This window comes from Centroberyx gerrardi, chromosome 23, assembly GCF_048128805.1.
Source record: "Centroberyx gerrardi isolate f3 chromosome 23, fCenGer3.hap1.cur.20231027, whole genome shotgun sequence".
Lineage (NCBI taxonomy): Eukaryota > Metazoa > Chordata > Actinopteri > Beryciformes > Berycidae > Centroberyx > Centroberyx gerrardi.
In genome coordinates this window covers 18912124-18938252 of record NC_136019.1, presented here as the reverse complement: position 1 = coordinate 18938252, position 26129 = coordinate 18912124, and the positions used below count along the sequence as shown (strand labels likewise).

Sequence of the window (26129 nt, the reverse complement as noted above, 5' to 3'; positions counted from 1 at the left end):
GCACAGTCACAGCGTGTGGAAGTTGTAATTAAAGAACTAAATAAAAAAAGGCTGCGGCCTGCGCTCTCCACTTAGCGAGCCTCCGCAGTGCGTTTAGTCAGGCCCGGGCGAGGGGTAATTGACAGTGTGGGAGATCCAAGTCCTGCGCCACGCTTCATCTTCTTAAGGCCCTGGGCTGCTCCCATTGTGTCTTTAGTGGCTCCACAGCCCTGTGTGTGTGTGTGCATGTGTGTGTGTGCGCGGAGGTTCTTCATCTGCATGCGTGAGTTCACATTGCTTTGCAAGCACATGTGTGATCAAGCGTTATTTTTGGCATTGCACGAGTGTGCCTTGATTCTTTGCACTCGGTGTCATCATAATGCATGTAGCGTAAAGTGTAATGTGCTCCGCTAAGCACTTTAACGTGAAAGAACAAGAAGAGTTGTATTCTTAACTGCTGCATACTGTATAATCCATTTTAGAAAATAAAAAAATTACTTGAAGTTCATCATTCAATCTGTTGAAGTGGTATCATTTTTGTCATCCAAGGACTTAAAAGGACTTTAAAAAGTACCATCATTTGCTTTAATGTTGTGCTGCCAATCATTCAGTCAACCAAGGACTTAAGAAACCTGCTATCCTTTAAAAAGCACCATCATTTATTTGAATTTTGTGCAAGCAGGTGTCATTTATATATCAAATAGTGGATATCTCATTTTGGTATGAAACTCCTCACATTATTTTTATCACTTACACCCCAGAAAAACTGCACCAACACGACATGACGTTTTACACCATGTATCATACATACAGTATATGTACCAACATTTGCTTGGTTGTCTGTGGCTTTTCCCCCAGCTATGGTGTTCTGCTATGGGAGCTGCTAACAGGAGAGGCGCCCTACAGAGGGATCGATGGACTGGCCGTCGCCTACGGAGTCGCTGTCAACAAACTCACCCTGCCCATCCCTTCCACATGCCCCGAACCCTTCGCCCAGCTCATGTCAGGTGGGACAGACGTGTGTGTGTGGGTGGTGTGGATATCAAATGTCTACACACCCTTTCAAATTTTCGAGTTTCTGTTGATCTAATTAGAATTACTTCACTTGACTTCAGGCGCAGGCAGATTAGCTTTGTGCATGCTTTGCAATGTGATTAGTTAAATCTTAAAGAAATACACGTTTTTGGGAGATTGGCTCATTGTTCAACCTGTTAAGTGATAAGAACATAAACACCAAGTCATACATGTGTCCCCAGTAGATGTTTGGCTTTGGTGCCCCGTGCTAACACTTTAGCATACATCGTGTTGAGTGATAGCAGCCTGCATGCTAACACTTTAGCATACACTGTGTTGAGTGATAGTAGGTTCCATGCTAGCACTTTAGCATGTTGAATGATAGTAGGTTCCATGCTAACACTTAAATGAGAATTTGTAGCAACTCCAAAGGTAAATGGTAAGTAATCTGCACCTAAGTAAAAAGCTTTGGTAAAAATTATACGAAATATGGTGCAAAAATAAGGTACCGTTCTAAACTAGCAGAGACAGTCTCCTAAAAATTTGATGCATCCTTTTAAATGGTTACAACCCCCCAATAATGAGTGTGCACACTTACGCAACCGAGATGTTTCAGTTTTCCATTTTTAACGCATTGCCAGAAATGAGTCGCCTTGTTTTTCAGCTTAATTTTGGTGGTTACTATCTTCAAGTGAGTGAAAAAAAGTGATGTAATGGGTTTTCATTTCAGGCCTCAAGGCGATAAATACTAGAACATTGGAAAGAGAGTGCAGACATTTGATATCCACTATATGTGTGAGCGAGAGAGAGCGAGAGAGAGAGTAAGTTTCGAATATGGAATGTGCCAGGGTTAGTGGTATTATTCCCACTGGGGCCTCCCATGTTAAAAATGCATGCACGTAAGGCGACTGGGGTAGTGGAAGTGTCCACCAAATGGCATGTGAATAAAGAGAGAGCGTAAGAGTGTGTGAGTTCCAGAGAGAGAGAGAGTGTGTGTCACTGGTGCGAGAGTGCTCTTGCGTGCCATCAGATTCATGTCACTGGCAGCCTCTCGTTCCATTTCCCCAAAGCTGGGTTGAAATGGAGAAAAAATTCCTCTATGTTGTTAAATGACGTGGCTGCAGAGGGGAAGTGTTATGCGCCAGAGTCACCTTGTGCAACATGTTTGCACCTATTCATGCTCGTTTTAGGTTATTCCATTCTTATTTTTTTCCAGGCTCTTGACAATATAGACACAAATATGCAAAAGTAGACAGTTTTTTTCCGCGTAGCCTCACCTCTCCTCGTGCATCTATGTCAACTTGTCTTTCACGGTTGTATTTAAACAAGGGATCAGTGTAGAAAAACCACCGGTAGCAACCTCAGAGGATTAATTAATTATCGGATTGGTTTTTGATCTGCGTGTAATGCCTGAAAGTGTTTTAGCGAATTATGCAAAACACCCCATACCAGGTTAATTAAGCGTACCACTTTGAATAGCTGATCAGCTTGATGCAAGATTGTGCTCAGACAAGTGCACAAGTGCAGTGAAATATGTGTAAGTAAAAATTACAGGCATTGCAGGATATTGATTCAGCCTGCTGCAAAAACATTAATCTCAATAAGTTGTTTAGTCTAGTATTGAGTCTTAAAATTTGATTTTTCTTAAAACGGGTGAAAAAATCTTCCAGTGGGGAAGATGAAGAAGAATTTTCTTCAATCAAGTTATGTTATCTTGATACTGGTGGAGTGATCTTCCTTGTTTCAAGATATCAATTCAAGAAAACTCAAAATAAGTGAAACTGCACTGGAAACAAGTGAATTAATCACATAATTCATTGGCAGAATTTTTTCACTCGTTTTAAGGGAACTAAGATTTTAAAACTCTAAAACCAGACTAAATGACTTGTTAACACTGACATTTTTAGCAATTAAAGCATAGTCATACAAACATATGTAGACGTATATTAGATGTTTTTTGTTTGTTTCAGGACACACAACTCCTCAATTCCTATTTTCCTCTGCTTTTCCCCACAACTTCCTTATTTCTAGTAGTTTTCTGTGTTCATGTGATGTCAGTCATGCAGCTACAACGTGGTCTCTGGTCTGTAACTGTGTGTGTGTGTGTGTGTGTGTGTGTGTGTGGTGACAGAGTGCTGGGACCAAGACCCCCACCACAGGCCCAACTTTGGCTCCATCCTGGCCCAGCTGACGGCCCTGGAGCGGCAGGTGAAGGAGGAGATGCCGCAGGACTCCTTCCACTCCCTCCAGGAGGACTGGAAGCTGGAGATCCAGGGCATGTTCGACGAGCTCCGGGCGAAAGAGAAGGTAAGAAGAAGAAGTCCCTCTCTTTGGTTATTTAGCCGTATTGTATATCTCTGTTTGACCATCCATCTATCTTCAGGGTTCCCACTGGTCATGAAATTTCTGGAATATCATTGAATTTCGCGACATGTATCCCAGACAGGGAAAGTCAGGGAATTAGATGAATTCTCTGGGGAAGTCAAGGAATATCGGGGAATTTTGCACTTTACTGAAATATACCAGAATGTATTTTACAACTTGTTTCACACGTTCATTACATTAGATGGGGGTTCTCAGCCAACTGTAGTGGTAACCAGACTATTTTACCTCCTTACAGATATTCTAAGCTGAAAAACAACATTAACAAACTAGGTAGGAATAAAATTTCTAGGTCATGGAAGCGCTCCGACTTATTTATGGAAAGTCATGAAAAAGGCATGGAATTATACATTAGGAGGACGGTAGGAAACATCTATCCATACATCAGTTAATCCATCCGTTCAGCCATCCATTTTGCCATTCATATAAATACACAAAATTCACCAGGTGCCACATCCACGATCATCCACTAAATAAGCATATCACCATCTTTGCCTCCATTTACTATATCGAACAATCTGGTATTGTCCTAGAACAAAAGTTATCTTCCCAAAGATGAGCAAAAATGACAAGAACATTAATTTTAGCTTTGGATGTTAACAGTACTTTGTGCTTTGGTGTCATTTGGTCCAAATAAACCTTTGATGTTTTTCATGGAACATGTCTGCAACAGTAGTCCATATCTAGTGACTTTTCCATTAATGCTAGTAGACTGAGAGCAGACTTTGGTCCGTCGTAGTTCACCCTGACGTTTGTGGAAATAGGGGCAGAGTGAATGCTCTTTACTTTTTCCTCCTCTCAGGCCGCATGTGTGAAATCTAACTAAACTAAAAAAGCAGTTCTGAGTCATCTGCCATCGAGGCCCAAGAATCTGCAGGTTTTCATTGCAACCAAACTCTGCAGCAGCTCATTTCACCGGAGACGAGGTTAGAATGAAAACCTCCAGACTATTGAGCCTCGATGGCGCATGATTGGAAACCACTGATCTTAAGCAGTCCAGTTTACACAGGACGACTTACGTACTTCATCACCCTCCTCTTATTCACCGTCCTCCTTCCTTCCCCCAGGAGCTGCGGTGCCGCGAGGAAGAGCTGAAGCGAGCGGCGCTGGAGCAGAAGTCCCACGAGGAGTTCCTCCGGCAGCGCGAGCAGCAGCTGGCCCAGTGGGAGCAGGACGTCTTTGAGCGCGAACTCAGCCTCCTCATCCTCCACATGAACCAGAACCAGGAGAAGCCCAACGTCAAGAAGAGGAAGGGCACCTTCAAGAAGCACAAGCTGAAGAGCAAGAATGGCGAGAAGATCAGCATGCCCCAAGGTGTGTGTGTGTTTGAACTGTGGGTCCATTTACTTCTGGCATTAACAGGGTATCTGAAGGTCTTGAAAAAGTCTTAAAATGTCTTAAACTCTATAATCTAAACTCAAGGCCTTAAAAGTCTTGAATATAGAATGTTAAGCCTTAAATTCAATTTGAAGTCTTAAAAATGTTACGTTTTGGGGGTTTTTGGTTTGTCAAAAAGCACAAGTTGAAGGGCAAGAATGTCCAGATCTTCATGCCCAAAGAGGTGTGTGTGTGTTTGAGCTCTGACTTCATTGACTTGTGGCATTAACAGGTTGTCTGCAAGTCTTGGAAAAAGTCTTAAGGGGGATCAAACCCAGCCCTCTGATTGGGGGATGACCTCTCTAACCACTAGGCCATAACTGCCACCCATTAAGACAATAGGATTATCTCAACTAAAGGTGTTGAAAGGTCTTGAATACAGTTAGATATGACAGTCTTCAATTCAGCTTTAGAAGTCTTAAAAGTGTTTCAGTTTCTTGATGTGCTGTTGTTTTTTTCCGGTGAGACAGGCCTGTATTCTCATAGGTGTACAATTGGTTTCATTTTCATGTTATTTCAGTACCAAAAATTGGGCTCATATTTCATATTTCAAGTTTGTTTTGTCGAAACTATCAACTGGATTGTCTCTGGATTGTTGTTGACTGAGACGAGAAAACAGATTTCAAAGGCCGTTACTGGCTCAGTCCCCAAAGAACAACGCAAACAACAAAAACAACAAAACAATCACCAAAAGATACAAGAGAGCAGAGAAGAGGAAGTGAGGGAGAGACTGTTGTGATGGTGTCATTTTGCAGCTAGGCTTTGCGTGGGTTGCTATTAGGGTTTGACCAATATGGGGTTTTTGAAGGATGATACCAATATTTTTGAATTGAAGCTGCCGATAGACAATATTTTATGCCGATATTCAATATCTTTGAATTTGACTGTTGTCATGCCCCCACACTGTCAGGGTGGAAAAGCCTCTGAAACAGCAGTAAGACTACTACTACTACTACTACTACTACCACTACTACTACCACTACTACTACTACTACTACTACTACTATCACTGCTACTACTACTGCCACTACTACTGCTATTGCTACTGCTACTACTACTGCTACTGCTACTACTACTACTATCACTACTACTACTACTGTTTCTACTACTAATACTACTACTACTACTACTATCACTACTACTACTACTGCCACTACTACTGCTACTGCTACTGCTACTACTACTACTGCTACTACTACTACTAGTACTGCTATTACTACCACTACTACTACTACTATTGCTACTACTACTGCTACTGCTGCTACTACTGATACTACTACTACTGCTTCTACTACTACTACTGCTACTGCTACTGCTACCTACTTGATATGTTCTATTCTCTGTCTTATTCATTGATATTGTCTGTTATGTGTTTTGTTGTTTACTATGTAAAGCGTCTTTGAGTATCTAGAAAAGTGCTATACAAATAATGTATTATCATTATTATTATTATTATTATTACCACTGTGTGGCATTTTGCTTCGGCTGCACTGTCCAACACTCAATCTCATATTTTACCTTTTTTACCTACAGAGCCGGTTTCTGTTTCCTATGTAGATAATCACAAACACACACAGCCTGCTACTGTCCATATCCAAGCTACCAGTGTGTTTCAATGGAAGTGTATGCGTGTGTGAGTGTATTTTGGGCTGAGCAAGCATGCGTAAATGCACCGTGTGTGTGTGTGCGTGTGTGTGTGTGTGTGTGTGCGCGCGCACTGTGGTCAGGCCTTTCCCAGCAGCAGCAGGGCGGTGATGTGGTGGGGGGGGTTGATGAGAGGGGAGAGCGAGCCAACCACGCCTCGACGCTTCCTGTCCATAGACACACTGCTGGCTGCCTTTCATTCTTTCATTCTCTCTCGCTCTCTCTCCCTTCACCGCTCTCCTTTTCCCTCTTTTTCTCTATCACTCTTTTTCACCTTCTCTATCTCTCCCTCTCTCTACCTCTGTCTCACCCCCATCTCTCTCTCTGTTTCTCTTGACCCCCTTTCCCTCTCTCTCTTTCTCTCTCCTTTACCCTCTAGCTCTCTCCTCTCTCAAATGCTGTATTTTTGTCTTTTTCATCCCTCTCTCTTACTATATCTGCCTTACTCCCTCCCCGTTTCACCCTCCTCTCTTCCTCTGTTATTATTTTCTTTTCCTTTTTTTGTTTATCCTTCTCATCCTGTGTTTCCTTTGTACTTTGGACCCTGTGGAGTAACTCATATGTATTCTATATTATGCTATGTCATAGCCTGTACTGTAGAAATAGATATGAACAAAAGCAAATGATTTGTATTCTTCCTCTGCCCTTCACCCTGGCTGAGCTCAAATCTCTGTGTTCTCAACCGATAGAGGCTTTGCAGTTGTGTCACAAATCTCCCAGTAACCATGTTTGCTGCCATCATGGAGGTCAGTTGGAGGACTGGCTGTGTTCAAATAATGTCTAAATATATAACAAATGGGCTGGGAAAGGAGAGATACCTAAACAAGATAGTTGTGGTGTGAGCGTAGGTCAATTAAAAAAAAAAGCCTGTAGTCTGATGAGTTAAATTTGTTTTCAAATGTAGGTTACTGTGACACAGTAAATGGTTTAGCCCTAGTCTCTACTCCAAAACACCCTGAGTTTTAGCTTGAGAAGAGTCAGCTCAGCTAGCTAGCTAACAGTTTTTTCAATTGTTTGTTCAGCAGTTTGTTTGCTTTGTTCAGGTAAATTAGCCAGTAGGCTAATTTTGCAAAGCAACCAATGTTAATGTTAACATGCAACTACTAGCCACTTATACTAAATATTAGCTACTGTGCAAATCAGATGTGTTTACAACAACTGACAACAATGATGATTAGCTAACCAGATAGCCTACTATGGTTAGCTAGCTAACAAGCTGACATTATGTAAACACAAAATTGGTCAGATTGATCAGTGATGAAATGATCAGTTCCCACTCAAAAACAGCATAGAAACAGCCACTGTTGACCAAGAGCTGAGGACCTCCAACATGGCGGCCAGAGGATGTGTTATGTCACTTGACAGACTGTCCTTCAGTCGGACATCCTGGGTTCAAGCCTGGCAAGCATCTGCCCTGATGAAGTGCTCTTGAGCAAGGCACTGAATCTCCACCTGTGGGATGCTGTTTTGTAGCTGATCCTCCGCTTTGCTCCCCCGGTGGAGGGGACAAGATAAAAGAGAATTCCTCTACAGGGATCAATGAAGTATTACATTGAATTTCCACAACCCCGAAGGTTCAGCGTATTTCAAAGAAAGCATGAAAATAAAAAATGTGTTGCAACCTTGCAGTTCCTCCAAGGTGCATGAATCAAAACAAACCAAAGGAATGAAGTAGTTCAGCTCTTCATGGAGAACAGTTGACTAAGCTTTCATTTAAAAAAAACAATGTACGCGTTTCAGCTGCGATGGCTTTCTTCAAGGTTACAGGGATTGCTTGCATAGTCAACAATAAATACAATCAATGACATCCAAAATGGCTTCCTCCGGGTCCGGGAAAATAAACCTGCCACCAAAACACAGGTTGTCTTAGTAGTTATGGTGCAGCAGTAGGGTAGAGAAGCGGGTTTGTGACTACAGGGTTGCCAGTTCAAATCCCAAGACCAGCAAGACCAGCAGGGAAAATGCGGGTAGGGAAAGTGAACAAGTAAAACTTTCCTGTCTCAGTGTGTTATTCCAGTCTGTATTCTGGTTCACGTCTGCCATCTGGTTGGTCTAACGTCTGTCTTGTGTGTGTGTGTGTGTTGCAGATTTCATCCATAAGATTACGGTGCAGGCATCTCCGGGCCTGGAGAAGAGGCGGAACTCTCCAGATTTGGGTTCGGGCTCCTCGCCCTCTTTTGGCCCACGCTTCCGAGCAATCCAACGTGAGTGCACGCACACACACACACAACATGTAGGTACACGGATACACACGTGCATGCATGCTCTCAGACGCAGACATTCAGAAAATCAAAGAACGTATATGTACAAGCACACACACACACACACACAGACTCTCCTTATCCACTGTTGCAACATCACATTTCTCAGTCTCCAAATTCTCTCTTTTCATCTGCTCTCATCCACCCACTCTTCTTTTTGTCTTCCCCTGTTTCCCTACGGGCCCCCTCTCTCTCCCACTCTCTCTCTCTCTCCCTCTCTCTCTCTGGCTTACTGCTCTCTCTCTCACACACACCCTTTCCCAACAATAGTCTGTTCCAGTCCAAATATTATCTGACTTCCTCTCAGCGGCTCAGCACTTCTCAGCGGCTTGTTTTGCATTGCAGTGCCCCCCCCCCCCCCTCCCCCCTCCCACCAGCTGCAGTTACTTGCTCGCCGCAGCGAGGGGAGCCATCGAGCCGCGCTTTCAGGCAGCCAGACACCACCGTTTTGTTTTTTTTATATGCATGTAGTGGCTACAGTGCGGTTTACTGAATTAAAAATAAGCGGAGGAGAAATTCATCGCTCCAGGAGAAGGGGGCGAGAGGGGTTGCAGCAGCGGCGGTGATTTACAATGCTCTTCTGCTTGTCAGCCTCTCAGACGAACGCCCAGAGATCGTTTCCCTTCAGAGGGAAATTCTAGCCAGTAGATCACAGGGCTCTTACAAGACCCAAAAGGAAATTTGTGGTGTGGCAACAGGCAGCGAAAGGGATTTTTCCAAACAATTACCGCCGGGGGTTGACATAAAAGCGCAAATTGTGGTGAAACATTTATCTGTAAAAGTGGTTAGCAAATCCAAAACATCTGCCGGCTTCATTTATTCATTAAATAGAGGGCTGGATTTCTCTCACATGGCTAATGACTCTCCTTAATGGCAATTACCAAGCCCTGAGTGTGTCTGTCATTAAAATGTGTTTAGTGGATATTTATTCTTGCCCTCACAGTAGCGTGCAGTGACTTATTGCAGGGGCTTCCTGAATTTATTCAAGTCGAGAGCTGCCAAATTGATTCGCACCAGACCACAGAATTTTTTTTTTTTTTTTACCCCAAGGAACCCCATCTGGGTAGACTTTTGTTGTTAACGTATGATTGATTTAGTATAGAATTGCATGACGGTCTATACTGGAGGTCGGGAGGGGAAATTGAAACCTACAGAATAATCAGAATAGTCATCCTTATATATTCTGTCATTGTCCCAACTTCTGCTGAGTTACATAACAGATACATTTAACTATCCCTCATTTTGTTGGGGACCACCTGGAATCCCCTCCAGGACCCCTGGAGGTCCCCTGACCCCACTTTGGGAACAGCTGACTAACTAAATTCTGGGACCATCTTGCTTTAGCATGCATTTTTAGCATCTCAGCAGGCTGGCTGTATTACATGCAGTGGCCGCTTTAGGATGTTGTTGCCCTTATTATTATAATTTTTTTGTAGCTGTTGGGGTAGGATTAATGTTGTTTGCTGCATGTGGTTCTCTCCTAGTCTTCTTCTTAGCATCAGTTCCAGTATCTGAGGTGTAGAAATCTCTAATTTAGATCTTCATATCATATATCTGTTAATTCATCAGTTTTTTTCCTACACTTTTCCTTTACTTCCTTCCTTACAGCAGGGGTAATTTTCCAGCAGTGGGATTCTACCGTTGCTGACTGGATTCAATGGAACATTACTAATCCTACATGGGGCAATTAGATGGGCAACATGTGAAACATGCAAAATGTTAGAAACCACCAAGATATAGAAATCATTATGGCATGACAGATGACAGATTGCAACAGAAAAATGTGTCAAAGCGTTATTCATAGCGCAAAGTGCAGGGGAGACGTTGTTGCTTTTTAGCTGCAGTCGGCGATTGATGAAATTGCACCCTCATCGACGTTGCATCGCCCCGCTTCTGTTCCTGCTTTGAAAACCTTGTGCTGGAGAGGGTGGTGGGGCTGTGTGCAATAGCCTTCAGTGTAGTAGAGAGCAAAGAAAATAATGTCACATACCTGTTCAGAGAACATTTTTCTCCAAATGCCCAAACTGAAATGAAATGAAATGAATGAAGCGCTGGAAGTACGATGCCACTGCCTGAACGCAGGGAAAAAAACATGAACATGCAGTATATTAACAATACATGTATTGTTTCAAGAACTTCCCATAAGGGGTATTAAAGGGTTTGATCATGTTGCAAGTTGTTTCGACAACTTTATTCACACCTTGTGTAGTTGCACAGCGTTCACATGCCGTTCACATGATAGAGGGGGGTGCAAAAGCTCAGGCGAAGCGTGTCATTGGCAGGTGAAATCCCGGCTTCTATTAGAACTCGGCGCTCTCGTCTCGTCTTTTCCCCGGCGACTTTGGTTCCTTCCTCCCACACGTTTCTGCTCTGTGAAGCGTCTTGGGTTTAGCCTGGAGGTTACCTTCCAGACTGGAGCCGTATCCGCACGGCGAGGAAATCTTAACGCTGTTCCAAAACAAATTGGAACTTAAACTATGCAGGAAAAAAAAACGTCTGAGGAGTTGCAGCCTATTGAAGTTTCATGAAATTTGGCTGTAGCAGAGAATCAATTGAGGGTCATTGTGTTGATTTTTTAGTGAAAGCTGCCCTTTTTAAAATACTCGCCTCATTAGAATACAGCTAGGCAGTGTGCATCTTAATGATGTGCCAGCTGATATTAATCTCACTCTCTGTATTTCTTTCTGTTTCTCTCCCTCTCTCTCTACAGTCAGTCCTAGTGACAACAGCAGGACGTTTGGTCTGAGCTCAGTGTGGCCCCTGGACACCCCCACCCTTAAGCAGGCCAATGGAGACCTGAGGTTGGGCCCCCACTGGAGGCCCCAGAGCCCTAAAAGCCCCAAGAGCCCCAAAGTCCTGCGCCTTAGCCCGCAGGAAAGCAGGTAGGGGGCCGACAGCCAGCCAAACCTCCGTTTTTGATCAACCTTGGAATCACTCATTACCATCATTTTTTAAAAAACTTATATAATATAATAAGATAATATTCTTCATAATTGTGTTCTGTAATCCCATTTGGGAATTTAACTCCCAGCATGCATCAGTTATTGAATTTTCTGTGTTGCTTTCAGTCTGTCAATGAGAGCCAAGCTCCTGGAGTTGGACAGCAATGAGAACGGAGAATCCAAGGACGACTTTGAGGAGTACAGACCCTCCACACCAAGCGCTCTCCCTGCCCAGAACGGTAGCCAGTGCCCTCCATCACCAGCCCGACCACCAGCCACATATCTTCCATTAGCCACTCTTATAATTTACGCTGGCATGCGTGTGAATTATAAATAGACGCTAGATGAATAATAAATGCGTTGAGCATTCCTTTTCTGTCTCTCTGTCTCTCTCTTTCTCTCTTTTCAAAACTCATGAAAACACTTTCTTCTCTCTGCAGGCTCCACAGTGAAGGAGAGCCTGCGGCTGCCTCTACCTCAGGGAGACTCGGGCAGCGAGGAAGGGGGTTCCTCCCCGGCTGGCTCCCCCAGGCCGGAGAGGGGTTCCCTGGGCGGCCTGATCAAGAGCACCCACCGGGCCCTGCTGGGCGGCGGCTCCCTCCTGGCGTCCGTAGGATTGGGTCGCTGCCTGGACGTCCCCCCCAGGGTGCCCCCTCGAACTAACCCTCCCTCCCTGGAGGACCATTACCGCACCCCCTCCGAACCGGAGATCGCGTCCCCCAAGCCCCTCGCCTCGGACCCCCCGGTAGTGGATGATCTCATCACCTTCTCCACCTCGGAGCCGCTCCCTAGACCGCTCTTGGATTTAGTCCTGCAGCACCCGACGGTGAGGCCCTTGCCGCTGACGCCGCCTCCGCCAAACCCCCGCGAGAGGAGCGGCCACCGGACGCCGCAGACGCCGCAGACGCCGCAGACGCCGCAGACGCCGCAGACGCCGCAGAGTCCCCAGAGCGCCAGGACGCCCCAGAGTCAAGGCAGGGCCATTCCGGGGGAGTGGGCCCCCACCTCCCATCCCACCAACGGGGAGCTTGGCTGCGAGGCCTGGGACCACGGAGCCGACAGGAGGAGGAGGTCCAGCCAAGGCCTGCACGCTTCTCAGCTAGGTCGGTCTGAATCCCCATTCACACCCCACACGAACACGGTGTCCCGCATCCAGGTTGGATCCATGATTTCATTTATCGACACGATTAATCTGCATCTCCCCAACACGGAGCATAAAAATGCGTTATCAGTAGCCACATTTAAATCCGATCACCTCTTTTCCTTGCAAAATTTACTTCATCAGCATGACAATGTTCCCTCGCAGTTCATGCAGAATTATTGCCTTTTGAGCAAGATCTCGCTGGCACAAGGGAGGCTTCAGTGCCGTACAAGCCTTTTCATTTACATCAAAGGTATTTGCATATCGCAGGTAACAGCTGGTCCTCCCGTACTTCAGTGCTAATACCATTAAGCAAAGTTAGCGTCCAATCTCGTGTTGTATTTCTCTTGCAAGTCAGAATTTTCTTTTATTGCAAAGTTGAAGATGAGTAGAAAGCATCAGGTAGCACAGCTGAGCACACATAGGAACTAATCATTTCAATAATAATGCATGACCACAATTCCTCTCTGACCACTTCCTCAGTTGGTTCTTGTGTGAATTTACACCCCAGAATATTGCAAAGTTTCATATGGATGTCCAAGTGTATGCCATGGTGTGAAGAACACTTCACAATGGCACACGTAATCTCATAGGCCTCCTTTGCGCCTAGCATTGAAATCCCGATGCAGATAAAATATGTATAAAGAGGAATTAGCAGCCTTTTTTTCCCCTTCATAATTACATCTGTGGAAGGGTTAGGAAAATAAATTTTCAATCCTTATGAGGCATATTTAGACTTTTGTTTAAATTCATGTCAGTGTCCTACCTCGACAGCCGTTATCTACAAACACACACACGTCTCATGTACTCTCTCATGTACCCATGTACGCGTGTCTTTATCAAAGCGCTGAACGCCCACGTCATAATATGCATTTCTTAGAAGCAAATGACACAGTTTAGTGTCGGTAATGACGGTGGAGTGGATATTGGGTGTTTTAAGAGCGAGTGGGCTTTAAGAGGGCTTTAAGAGTGCCCTCTGGTTACATTTCACACTCTATATCTGGTCCGTTTGACTCACAAAGCCTTGGATTCTCCACAGAGACGTTCTTATAGTTCTGCCCCCAGGTACTAAGCAGACATGCCTCGCCTGTTCCGCCGCTAACAACCGTAATCTCACAAACCGCATGCGCTCATTACATCAGGCACGCAGGAGCAAAAAGCCACACATAATTAAACAGCGAGTGTTTTAGCTAAACATCTTATTATGTTTATTGACTGTAATGACTCAGGCTCAGATGCATAGACAGGCTGCCACAAGGTTGCTGGCGGTGACTGCGCGCTTGAAAGGGAGATGAATTCAGGAGGATTCCTATACTGACGTTCTCGTCTGCTCTCGTGTGACTCCTGATTGCTCTTTCTTGTCAGCTGAATAGTTTAGCAGTCTCGGAGAGTTGCCACTGATGTAAATAATGCCATTTGGCAGACACTTCACAGTTGGAAATGGCAAATGTTCATTCAAGCTAATTTTATTCCAAGTTTAATGTTCTTGTCATCGCTAATTTACACTTGCTGTTTGCCGCTGTTACAATACTGTCAAATAGCTAGGCACCTCTTTGTTATGCCTAATTTAGACTAATTGCACCAACTTTCTTTGCTGTTGATTATTTCATGTATTTGGCAACAGAAATGTATACCCAGATTCCATGTTTCTGTTTGGATCAATGTAGTTGTATAGCCATATATGTCTTCTGCACTTAAGTACTCCACATAACAGTGATAATAATCAAGTCAGGTTAAATTTATTTATAAAGCACTTTCGGTAAAAGAGTCTTTACAGAGCAACAAAGGACATAAATACAAGATTACATAAAATAAGATTAATAACATGAGGGAACAAACAAAGCTCATACATTTTAAGATTGGAGGCCAGAGCTTGTCGATGTGTGTGTGTGTGTACGTGTGTGTGTACACATGCAGATATGTGAGTGCATACAAGAGCACCAGGGCAACATAACAGCAGTTTACAGTAGCAGAGAATAAATGGCAGATTAGCCTTTTTAAGCAGGGAAGGGAATGACGGGATAATGAAGACGTTCTATATGTTGAATATCTTTGTTTAATGTTTTCTCTTTCTTTTCTTTCCAGTCCTGGACCTTCCTTTGTGCCAAGACACACTGGACTCGGATGACAAGCCTTCAGCGCCCTTCTCCCTCTACCCGGACCCTCGCCTCTGGAGCCCCAAAACCCGCCGCCTGGAAGTCAACGTCATCCCCCGGCCTCGCCCCTCCCCCATCCGGCCCCGCATCGACCCCTGGAGCTTCATCTCGGCCGGGGGCGGGAGCTCGGGCGGCGGCCGCAGCCCCCGTCGCTCAGACTGCCACCCCCTGGGCTACCAGCCCTCCCCGACCAACCCCTTCACCAACTGTGACCCGTTCCCCTCGCCGGACTGCGACCCCTTCGCGCTCAGAGCCGACCCCTCGGGCGCCCTGGACGCCGCCTCGCCCTTCGACCCCTTCTCGGCGCCCTTCCCCACCTCCCGCTCCGCGCCGTGCTCCACCAACGGCTCGCCCACGCTGCCCACGTTCCGCGTGGCGCCCCTCAACCCGGCCGACTCGCCCCTCATCGACCTGGGCTGGGCGGCCTGCAGCAAGCCCCTGGACGGCACCAAAGAGAAGGCTCGCCCCCGCAGGACTCTGGGGCTCAAGCCCTTCAAGTCCCCCACACAGCTCAGAGACGACAGGTTCTAAACCCAGCATGGCTGACTCTCTCCTATGGATTTTAATAACGCCCGTTTTTATTACAGGAATGGAGTCCAGGACCGTGTGCACGACTATGTCCTACGTGTTAACAAGGATTTTGGAAAAAGAAACGCACACACCCACCACTCAGCTCCCATGGGTTTACCCCATGGGAACCAGGGAGCCCCAACCATGGCCGGTCCCATTTATATGCCAGCCTGTTGCCTTGGAAACCAGGAAGCCAGCGAAAGGTCATTAGTGGTACATTGGATTGTGGGATAGCGGCCTGCAAACCAAGTATCCGGCGCCCGATTCATTCTCCCTCACCCTCTCCCTCTCTATCTCTGCCTCTCTATCCCTCTGAAGAAGCAGATCAGAGATCAGTAGTCCCATCTTCAGATTCCATCAGACTGCTCATATCTCCAGCTTTCATCTCCCCCTTACCTTTGAAGCATTGTGACAATGCAGAGGTGGATAAGGCGACTTGCACGGCTTTATCTGCCTCTACCTCTCTGCAGACTCTGAAAGCATTCAGGACAATGGAAAATTGGAGTGCCTTATTTCGTGAAGTGTTTTTAATATATATCTCTTTAAGGTTCCTTGAACGGTTAACCTGGCGCGTTAGGGAAGATGCTATGAATTTGGCTTAAATGTGCAGAGCAGCTTAGCATTGCTGTGGAAGAAAACGGTGTTTGTGTGCATGCCTGTGCCTGTGCCTGTGCGTGTGTATGTGTGTGTATGTGTATAGACTCACTGTCAGGAGAGCATGCTGTTTTTTTTAATGGCATCTCAGCATTGCATTATGGGAGAAAGCACTCTGAGTGGTTATAGCAGGCCACTCTATCCGCCGCACATGAAATCCAAGACAAACCATGACCCAGGCATTCCACTTGGAAGCAGATAACATTCCAGTCACATTCCCGGGGAAATGCCAGGGATTGGACTGATTCATTTGGCTGGCAGGCGACAGAGCACAGGAAACAAGAGGGGGGAGCCCTGTGCATTCCCCTCATGTGCCAAAGAATGTGACTGTAAGAGTGTATAGGCCTGGGACAAAGAGTATTAGCAAATAAGTTGTTTTTACCACCATGGAGTGCCAGATGGGTGGGGTTTGCCACGTCGGACGGTGCAACGAGTGCCAGCAAGTTTAGACAATCACAGAAAGTATTGAGAAGTCCCTTTAGAATACTTTTCTGTGATCGACAACTTATTTGGCACTGTCCTACTTGTCCTAATAAACACCACCCATCTGGTGCTCAGGGCAGGGTAAAACAAGCGCTTGGAATTAATTGCAAATGCTAAAGCACTTGACCCAGGTCTGAACACTTCCTCTGTACAGTCCAGCAGAGTAGCAGGGCTCCTAACCCCTCGTCCCTCCCACTTTTTCCATCAAAGGAAAAATCCACCCTAAAACCCATTAACACTGTAAAAAACAACAGCCACTGGTGATGCACCTTCCATTTTTGCATCCGCTTTGTTGTTTGGTGCTGTATTTTTCTTATTCCCGTGGATAACTGGCTAAACGTGGACGACATCACGTCACAGAGAGATATTTCCAATGCAGCTACAATGGAGTTTGATAACAGAAACCTTTTCAGCGAGCTAAAACATCAGCAGTAAACTTCAGGTTTTGGTGTCAGTCCCTCAGAATCAAAGAGCAAGAGCTTCTTTCTAGTCTCGCCATTTTCTACCGACGTTCAACAATCATACAAGGAGAAATCCATTGTAGAAGAGACAGAGAGACCAATTTCTCCACTGACAGAAGCCTCAAAAGACCAGATTGCAACGCAGCCAAAATACATATTGCATTTTGAGTAAGTGGCATGCCTTCTTTTCCTTGACTGGAAAAACTCTTACTATGCTATCGCTATTGTGCTCTCTCCATCTACACGTACTGAGTGCAACAAGTTCAGGCACGTTCTCAGGGGGTTGTCGAAAGGCATTCTGGGAAACGTAGGAAATCACGAGCTGAAGTAGAAGTAGACGAGGCAGGTTGAGGGAATGTGGGCACACCAGAAAAGTAAATTACAACACTTCATCACAAAATAACTCCTCACATTGAACATCACAGACCGAAGATATATAACAGTGTAAAAGGATCTGAGGGTGGATTTTTCCTTTCATCTCAGTCAAACTGGTTCTCCCCATTGACCTAATTGGTGTAGGTCAAGCATTGAAGCAACTGAAAGAGACCCACTAACACATAGCGCAAAACTCCTCCCGTTGCCCCGTCTCTTTATTAGCGCATTACGAGGTACAAATACTGATCGGGTTCAGCGCTGAAGCCGTGTCATTGGAAGACAATAACAGCTTTGTTCCGATGAAGAGCGTAAACCTCGTCTCCAGAGGGGAAAGCTTTGTGATTAGCTTAATAATCCTGCTGACGAACAGAGGGGGCCCTGATAGTGATAATTAGCCTTGTGATAAGGGCAGAGTGCATTAACAAACTATTCAGATATTTGGCTAATTAATTTCCCCTCAACATCACAAAAAGCGCTCCGTATCTTCCTCACAAGGTATTAAATTGCTTTGTTCTACATCACTTTCAATCAATGGATTTTAGCATATAAGCCGTGCCCTTTTGTTTGGACAAAACTCTTCTTCCAATATACCGCTTTCAAGACAGGTTTTGCTGTCCTCCCTTTCTTAAGCCAAAGAAATTGTCCTTTCTCTGTCTTGCCATTGGCTACGCAGCTGCTGACCGGATGAAGTCTTCACCATTGAGGCTCTCCTTTCTCTATGTCCTTCTGCCTCAGGTGATGCACACACAACCGTTAGTGAGAGGTAGTTTTCTAGTTTTCCCTTACTCCTACTCTTTGCTTCCTTCTTTCCTGGAAAGTTTTCTTAAGGGCAGTTTTGTCCTGACACTGCAGAGTATTCAATTCGATAACGGACAAGTTTCTACCCGGGAAGAAGAAATTACATTTATTCTAGTACAGAGTCCATTTTTACCAAGGAGTGTTCATTTTACGGAGGTATACCAAGTGAATTTTGTTTGAAGTTGCGTCAGAAGGCAACGCGTCTGTTCATCACCGGCAGACAGGGAGAAGCAAGCAGACTTCATGTTTGACAATCGTACGAACTCCGCTAAAAATATCTTAACTTCAAATCCTATTGCCTCTCCCAGAAAGGCCTAAAATATATGATATATTCAATGCTCATATACACATGCACATTTACCTCAAACAAAAATGCCTGAAAATGATTCAATATATATACAATCACAGTGCAAGTTAAAGACAGTCAAATCTCTAGGTTTGTGCTGAAACGAATGTGTTGAAACTCTTTTTTTTTTGTGGAGGTCTTAGAATTTGACAGGGTCACCTAAGCGCAGGAATTCCTCTTTGGCTGTTTTATCCAATATGTCCTCAAGTCCTTTTTATATTGACCTACAGTCCAATACAACACTCCCACCTGCCATCCTCTACTCTGTTGGACAAGGGCAGTGTGGATTTTGCTTTGCTCTGTGCAAACGTAAGAGGTCCAATATTGAATTCGTCTCTCTCAGCAGTGTTCCCTGCCTTTCCTCCGCTCTCGATCACAGCCACCGACGTCGTGTAGCACTGACAACACATGAGTTATTGCGTCCTCCCTTCGTGTCAACAGACAAAGCCACAAGACCTATCCTCTGATAGTCATTAGGCTCGGATAGCTGTTATTGTCAACAGAGCTCAGCTAGGAACCAGATACATGAGGGAAATTGAGATGATTGAAAAGTCTGGTGGATTATTTCTGTCGCAGAGTCTCCATGTGTGTGTCAAGAATCCACTTCAACCTGCCACTCATGTCCCGTCTGTGGTCTCAGCGCTTTCATTCTCCCCAGATCTGATGTTGGAAGTGTTACCTGCCATGCAAACATTTGGTAATTGACTTCATGAAACATTACTTACAATCAACAGCAGTCGCTGCCCTTCTCACAAACGATTAAGTTGTTGTCTAAAGACGGGACGGGAATTATTTTTCTCCTAGTAATAAGCTTTGGAACTTGTGTCTAGAAACCTTCCTGCTTCAAAGACCACCTTTGCGCGGAAATACTTTGTAATACTTCAGATTCATGCTTCTTTCATGCATGTACAAAACAATCCTACCTCAGGCTCCATAGTCCTAATCTGACTCGGAGCAAAATTACAAAAAAAATCCTTTATAGTTTGGTAACTGTCTGAATGAGCGGGGCACGTTCTGGGAAGTCTTTTGTGGACAGGGCCCTCCGATTTTTGGTTTGGCTGTCAGTTGTAGGTAGCTGCCTTTCGTCTGACAGGGCTGACAGCCGGCGCTCCAATAAGAATCTCCTGATGAGTTGTTTGTGACGCGCTGCTCTTCCAGGCATCGCCCCATCCGTCACTGCAAATCAGCGTCCCGAGCACAAACTGACAGGGAGAATGAAACTGAATTCTCTACAGGAGAGCCGAACGGGTGCCAACTAGACCGATACCTGGCTTTTGGCACTTCAGTTTCAACCCACAGAGGCTTTGTAGCAAACAACAAGAAGCAGAAATGATTTGATGATCTCTATTGAAAGTTCAAGAGTCAGGTCATTGCCTCTAATCAATAAAAGACAAATGGTCAATGCATTAGATTAATAAAAACAAATGAGATGGAACCAATGGAGAAACCCAAGGCATTGACCCTCTTCAATCCAATATTATTGCAGCCCCAAGGCACTGGGGGCTACTTGTGAGTGGAGGTGGTGTTTGTCAGGAAAAAGATTACAAGCAGGTTACTCGTCGACGTTGTGAATGTGCTTACATGAATTACATGGGTGAGAATGTACGCGTAATGCAAGATGCTCCAGTCTTCCGGGTTAAACTCATGCTTAAAGCTTCATTTGGCTTTGTTCACCGTAGGATATGTTTACATGCACACTAATAATCTGATCTTAACCTGATTCAGGCAATACTCCAACTATAGCAACTGTCACGTAAACGCCTTAAGCCCTATTTGCACAGGACTAATATTACCTGAGGACGTGATTTGTAATAATTGGGAAGACTGTTGGGGACATTAGTCCCGTGCAAACCTGCCATGTGTGTAATTCGTAAAGTAAAAATTCTAGTGCCAATTACTTACTGGATTTTGGTGAAGACAGAAGTCCCCTGATGATACTAATCCCATGTTAATCAAAGTCATGGTAATTTCAGATGTAATTAGTTAGCACATGGCTCCTGTCATGTAAAATGGAGGCAGGGGTTGAATCTATAGAGGAAGGTTTTGAATGCGCTACTGGCTCAGACTTGACGTTTCACTTTGCTAAATCAGGAAGTGACAAATTGTAAAAACTTGACTTGAGGTCCCTACATTATATTAGTCTTATGCAAATAGGGCTTTAGTCTGATTATCTTCATAACAGGTGTAAGCAGAGTGAACCAGTGAACACACCTGGATTTCTGCTCCATCTTTCCATTTAACTGACCATGTAAACACCTCAGTTGGATTTCATTCAGTTGTGTAAATGTGTCAAAAAGGCCACAGAGAAAATTTACCTGGATCCAGTTGCGGCGTGTTTGTCACGCAAATGACAACATGACATAATTTTCTCTTATTAAGATGGGAAAGAATGTGTGTTACGTGTACATTAACAGCGAACCCTGAATGAACCCTGAGAATGTAACACTTGCATCAGGGTGTTGTGCAAGCCCATCAACGTGAACAACAAAGAACATTTTTGACAAAATATTCCGCTCCTGTTTGCCTGATACTGAGAAGGGGCTGAATCTCTTTGCTTCAAAGCTTTCTCCGAGTAAACTAACCCAGCTATAGAAAATAAATGCATGTGAACCCAGGTTATTGGAGGAAATCGCATTACTTTGCATTACCTTAATCTGACGGAGGATTGTGTGCATGTAAACATACCCATTTGTATATGTCAGCCTTCAGGGAAAGCCAGCAAGTCAAGCCAGGGAATTGTTGCCACTACTCATTTTCAACTTTATTTCTTAAATTGCCGCAGCCTCAGTCAAGGCACACTTTCTCTCCTTCATGGTTACTGAGAGAATTGGAGAAGAGTTCAACAAGGGTAGGGGAATAGCTCAGGCAAACCACAATATATACATCTCATTTATTTTATTGATTCAATCTTACCCATGCAGGTTAATTAAGAATAAATTGTTAAGTGATAATATAGATGGCCTGGCTCCTCAATGGCTTTCACCTCATTTACCTTTTGTCTCCCTCTGCTTGCATGTGTTCAATTAACTGGACGTTACAAATGTACCTGGTTATCAGCCTGGTTTCAGTTCTCTCTCAGCCAGCCATCAGCACTAGAAACGCGCTATTCCTCTTTCTGGATCGTATTAAACTGAAACACCTGCCCAGTCCTTTGTTTGGCATTAACAGGGTGAGACCAAATGATCAAATATGACCTTTCAGCGACTGTGCGGGAATTGCACATCCCAAAAGGGATGCGGACAAAAGCCATGACGGCTAAAGGCACCGCCAGGTGCATAAGCTAATGCTCTGCCTCTCTAAGTGTGAATATTATTCCTCATTCTTTTCAGTCTGTGCATCCAAGGTCACCATCTGCTGTCCTCCCTTCTATGATAACATTAAACAGTGTAAATTGAATGAATGAGAGCCATGAAAGGAGGGCCAATTCGTTTCCAAGACCACAGCGGCGGCTCTCGGAGAAGGCTGGCGCTCTGTTTAGAAAATAAACATGGATTTTATCTATGAGGTTATTAAGTCCAAGGCCCGCACACTCCACCCCTCCCCCCCACTCCACAGTATAGAACAGCCCCATTGCCGATATTATTGTTCTGCCTAGCTATTGACACTCAATTACCTTGTGATCTTCCTGGAATAGGAGCCATTCAATCTGTAAATTTTGTTTCCAGAGTGGTGAATAAGTGTGTGCTGCGAAGCAATTGGTTGAGTAAACAGCCCCGGTTTCTCAAATGGAATCCAGCATACAGATTGCAAAATGATTTATTGTTGCCTGAGCACAACAATGTTTGCAGATAAAAAGAATGACAGATAATAGATGTTTGGCCTTATTCTTGATCTTTAGGGCTATTGACGAACACCTTTTAACACCCTGGTTCACATCTAGCAGGGTGATAAGACACAGATGCATTTCAGGATAAAGTATATGACCGGGATTTGCGGGTATTTGTCCGTAGGTGGTCTCTTTCAGGTGCTCGTGCTTGTACTTAAATAACTGAACTCTAAATGATCCAGTGAGGCAATTTTGAACGGTTTGGATGGTACAAATCCCCGGGGCTCAGTGGTCAAATCTCTTCCACTCATAGCATCACAGTACTGTAAAAGGCTTTTCCCTGTGACAGCTGCCTACCAGACATTTATAACATTTTATATATGGGGACAAAATGTGGATGAGATTCTATTTATGAATGGCCATCTTTTTTACACACTGGACTAAAAAACATTTTTCTTCTAAGATGGCCATGGACACAGTCTACATTAGGATGATGGATTGATTGCTTAGTATGTTTGAGCAAAAATGCTTTTTTTTTTTTATTATTATTATTTTTTTTAGGTCTTCACTGGAGTATTTAAGATAAAACGTATGGGTGCTTCACACGAGGCAGAATGACTTCACATTCCAGTTCTCCAATTCGACCAAATCCGTATCGAAACGATTTCTATTCGAACCCCAGTATTTGTGTGTAGCAGAAAATTCAAGAGAATTGCCTGGTAGAGCTTGAAAAATTGTTCTTTTGTGTACATTGCAGCAAATTCCCAAACCAGAGCTAATGTCCCTTAGGGGCACCCATACTGAAATTTTACGTGCATAAAACTGCTACCTACCTAGACAGAGACGAGGCCTTTGCCGCCGTTCGAAGACAGCAGGCAAGGTGGACCTCCTCCCCGTCTTCGTATGTATTTGCTTTTTAAAAAATGTGTTCCAGATTCATTTCTATGTCTATTTTGTGTCTATTACAAGCTAGGTGATGTGACAACTTTATTGTCGCGTTGCCCTGGCAGCCATTTTTACAGTTCTCTCAGATCTGTCTCTGCTCGTGTGAGTAAGAGGTTTCCCGTCGTCAGGCTTTGAAATTCGTTGTCGATGTTGCGTTTTTGTGAAATCTCGCACTGGGCTGGGCCTAATCAACTGTTTTTATTGTTGTGCGTCAAGAGGATTATGTCTGTATACAGTATGTGAACATGTTTTTTTTTTTTTTTTTCTCTCTTGACTATTATAATGGGTTTTAACCTGTGGAAAAAAAATATAAAGGAAAAAGCTCAAAAAGAGATGAGACCAAATAAAATGTAACACCCCTGACATGGAATTTGTATGTTGTCGTTCTTTTTAGGTCTTTTTTTTTTTTTCCGAAGCGTTCTAACGTGTTAAACTCGTTAAAACACCCACATCCAAGATGGCGATCGTCAGGTCGATTGTTGTCTTTAACAAGTTACTTTCATCAACTATAAACAAACTGCAACAGATACTGCTTTGCTTTCGCATGTAGAGTTAAGTATCTAAGTGTGACTATAGCTAATAATTTTGATTTTTATTATCTTGGACTGCTGACATTGGTGGCCGATATTGGAGCCCACTAAACACTCCCATATATCCTACTTGTAGTCACCACTAGGAGGTTGATGGGAACGTTTTTTCCCCAGTCAGCATCTTGTATTTACGGTAAATCCAATATAACATGAACACCACGTGTCCTGCCACGGAAGTAGGGAGAAATATTCTATTATTACCTTATTACGACACCTTTTCCTATTATTTATCGTCCATAAAATGGAAACAAGCAGGGCTCAGTAGAAATAATGACTGTGTGTGGCAGTGGTGAGACCTGTGTGTGTGTGCATGTGAATAGTGAGCCTGAGCCATACATGCACTCACACACAGTCATCTTTAACTGTGCTCTCTGGGCTGTTAGTGGCTTGTCGGAGCGCAGCGTGCGCTGTCTGTTGCAGGTTGTGACTTGCCATCCCAAGTGAAGATAACAGGTGGTGAACTAGATAATGAGGATATAAAGTTTCTCAAATGTTTCCATGTCACGAACCCCCAAACAGACACACATTAGACCCCCATTTGATCAGATTTTGTCCGTGGAACCTCCATATTGGAATATTTTAGCTGTTGTTGAATTAGTGTGAAGCTGTAGAACAGTCTACTCTGTACATGGGAAGATAATAGTGGTGAGAGTGAAACCTATTATTAAAATAGCCATTCTTATACAGTCTCTAATTAGGATAATTACTAGTGAATTAAATTACAGTGACAATAAACTAGTCGTCATTTTGCTAGGGGCTACCTTGAATTCCTCCCTTTGAGGGTCCCCAGACCCCTCTTTGAGAACCTTTAAGCATTAAAACGACCTCCATTGCCATTGTGTGACATTTTGGTGTATGCACCTCATTAAAAGGTGAAGGTGTGTGTACCATACTACCCCCAGAACTTGAATGGATAGACCAGTCCTTCCACTGTCTGCCATGATAATGACAAGTCTGGGCATTAAGGCCGTGAAGTGTGTCACACTTGCTTGAGAACTGTGCAGATGTGTCTTGTTAGCAAACTGTCAAAACTCAACTGAAAGCTAACGTTAGCGACCAGGCTAACGTAGCTTTATCAAAGACTGTATTTCTCTCTCTAGCTCTTCTAGTCAACATTAGCATGTTAGCAATTCATGACAACAAGGAGACAGAGAAGCTGCTTTGGTTCTTGCTGTAAAACCTCTCAGCTCAGTGACTTGCCGTAAGTCGGTTCATACAGAAGGTAGCTTAACAGTACACACAAAAATGTCTGCCGCTCCAACTGTCCACATGACTGTTCTATCCTTTCAAGTTCTGTAGGTGGTATTCTACCTCTTGACTGCAGCTATACCTGCTGCTCTGATATGAAAGGAGACTTCCAGTTGATAAATCAGAAACACAAGCTGGGCGCCGCATAGCAACACAACACGAAACCTCCAATATCAAATATCTCTAGAGAAAGGTGTTCTTCTCAAACGTGGGTCCTTTTGAAGGATGAGAGGAACAGTGTGTGTGTGTGTGTGTTGGGTGGAGTGGGTGGGGACTTGACTACATTGCACTTTACTACAACTCTCTCCCCTCTCATCAAGATTGTCAGTCAACTGGATAACACAGAGAATGGGGAATCAGCAGCGTCAGCGAGGACGTGATGGAGCAACTCTCTGCAACGCCTGACCCTCCTCTACCCCGGCTGAAGTCTCCAAGGCTCTTGTTGCCATGGACACTGTGAGCGAACGTCTGTGAAGCACACTGCTGTGGCTCTGCAGAGCCTGTGCACCGAGGCAGCCAGCCACGTAGTTCCTAACGTATATTAGTGGTTGGATTGGATTTGAGAAAATAAAATAAAATTAATAAAATAAAATAAAAAGTGAAGTGAGTCACAAGAAAATTCATCAGTGAGGAGTACATAAAAGTTCACCGTAATGATACGGAAAAAAAACGGCACTAATATAAATAAAATACAGAGAAAGAAAATATAAAATACTGCAATGCAAATACTTCACAGTTGTGCCTGGACCTGGATTTACATACTTTCTTGACACTAGAGGTATATTGGATTTTTTCCATTTTTCACATTTTTTTCTTCCAATTTTTCCATTTTCCATTCTTTTCAGTTCCTCCCAAGTTCAATTCTTCACCTGGATAAAAAAAATGACAGTTTCTCTCAATGAATATTTGCATTACAGGACTTAAACAAGACGACACATTGTTTTTATTGTTGCCCATTTGATGCAATTTTATAAGATATTCAATTTCTGTCTTATTT

The 26129-nt window shown here is 44.1% G+C and overlaps 1 protein-coding gene across 1 annotated transcript in view; it reads left to right on the top strand.

Annotated features, from left to right (window-relative positions):
- LOC139930358 (mitogen-activated protein kinase kinase kinase 11) overlaps positions 1-15531 on the top strand; it is a 38874-nt gene extending 23343 nt beyond the window's left edge. Inside the window, exons 3-10 of the mRNA XM_071923510.2 lie at positions 838-986; positions 3125-3300; positions 4443-4689; positions 8484-8600; positions 11368-11539; positions 11726-11838; positions 12040-12702; positions 14826-15531. Coding sequence (XP_071779611.2) covers positions 838-986; positions 3125-3300; positions 4443-4689; positions 8484-8600; positions 11368-11539; positions 11726-11838; positions 12040-12702; positions 14826-15427 — 2239 coding nt within the window. The 3' untranslated portion in view covers positions 15428-15531. The remainder of the gene's footprint in view (positions 1-837; positions 987-3124; positions 3301-4442; positions 4690-8483; positions 8601-11367; positions 11540-11725; positions 11839-12039; positions 12703-14825) is intronic.
- Positions 15532-26129: the final 10598 nt, after the last annotated feature.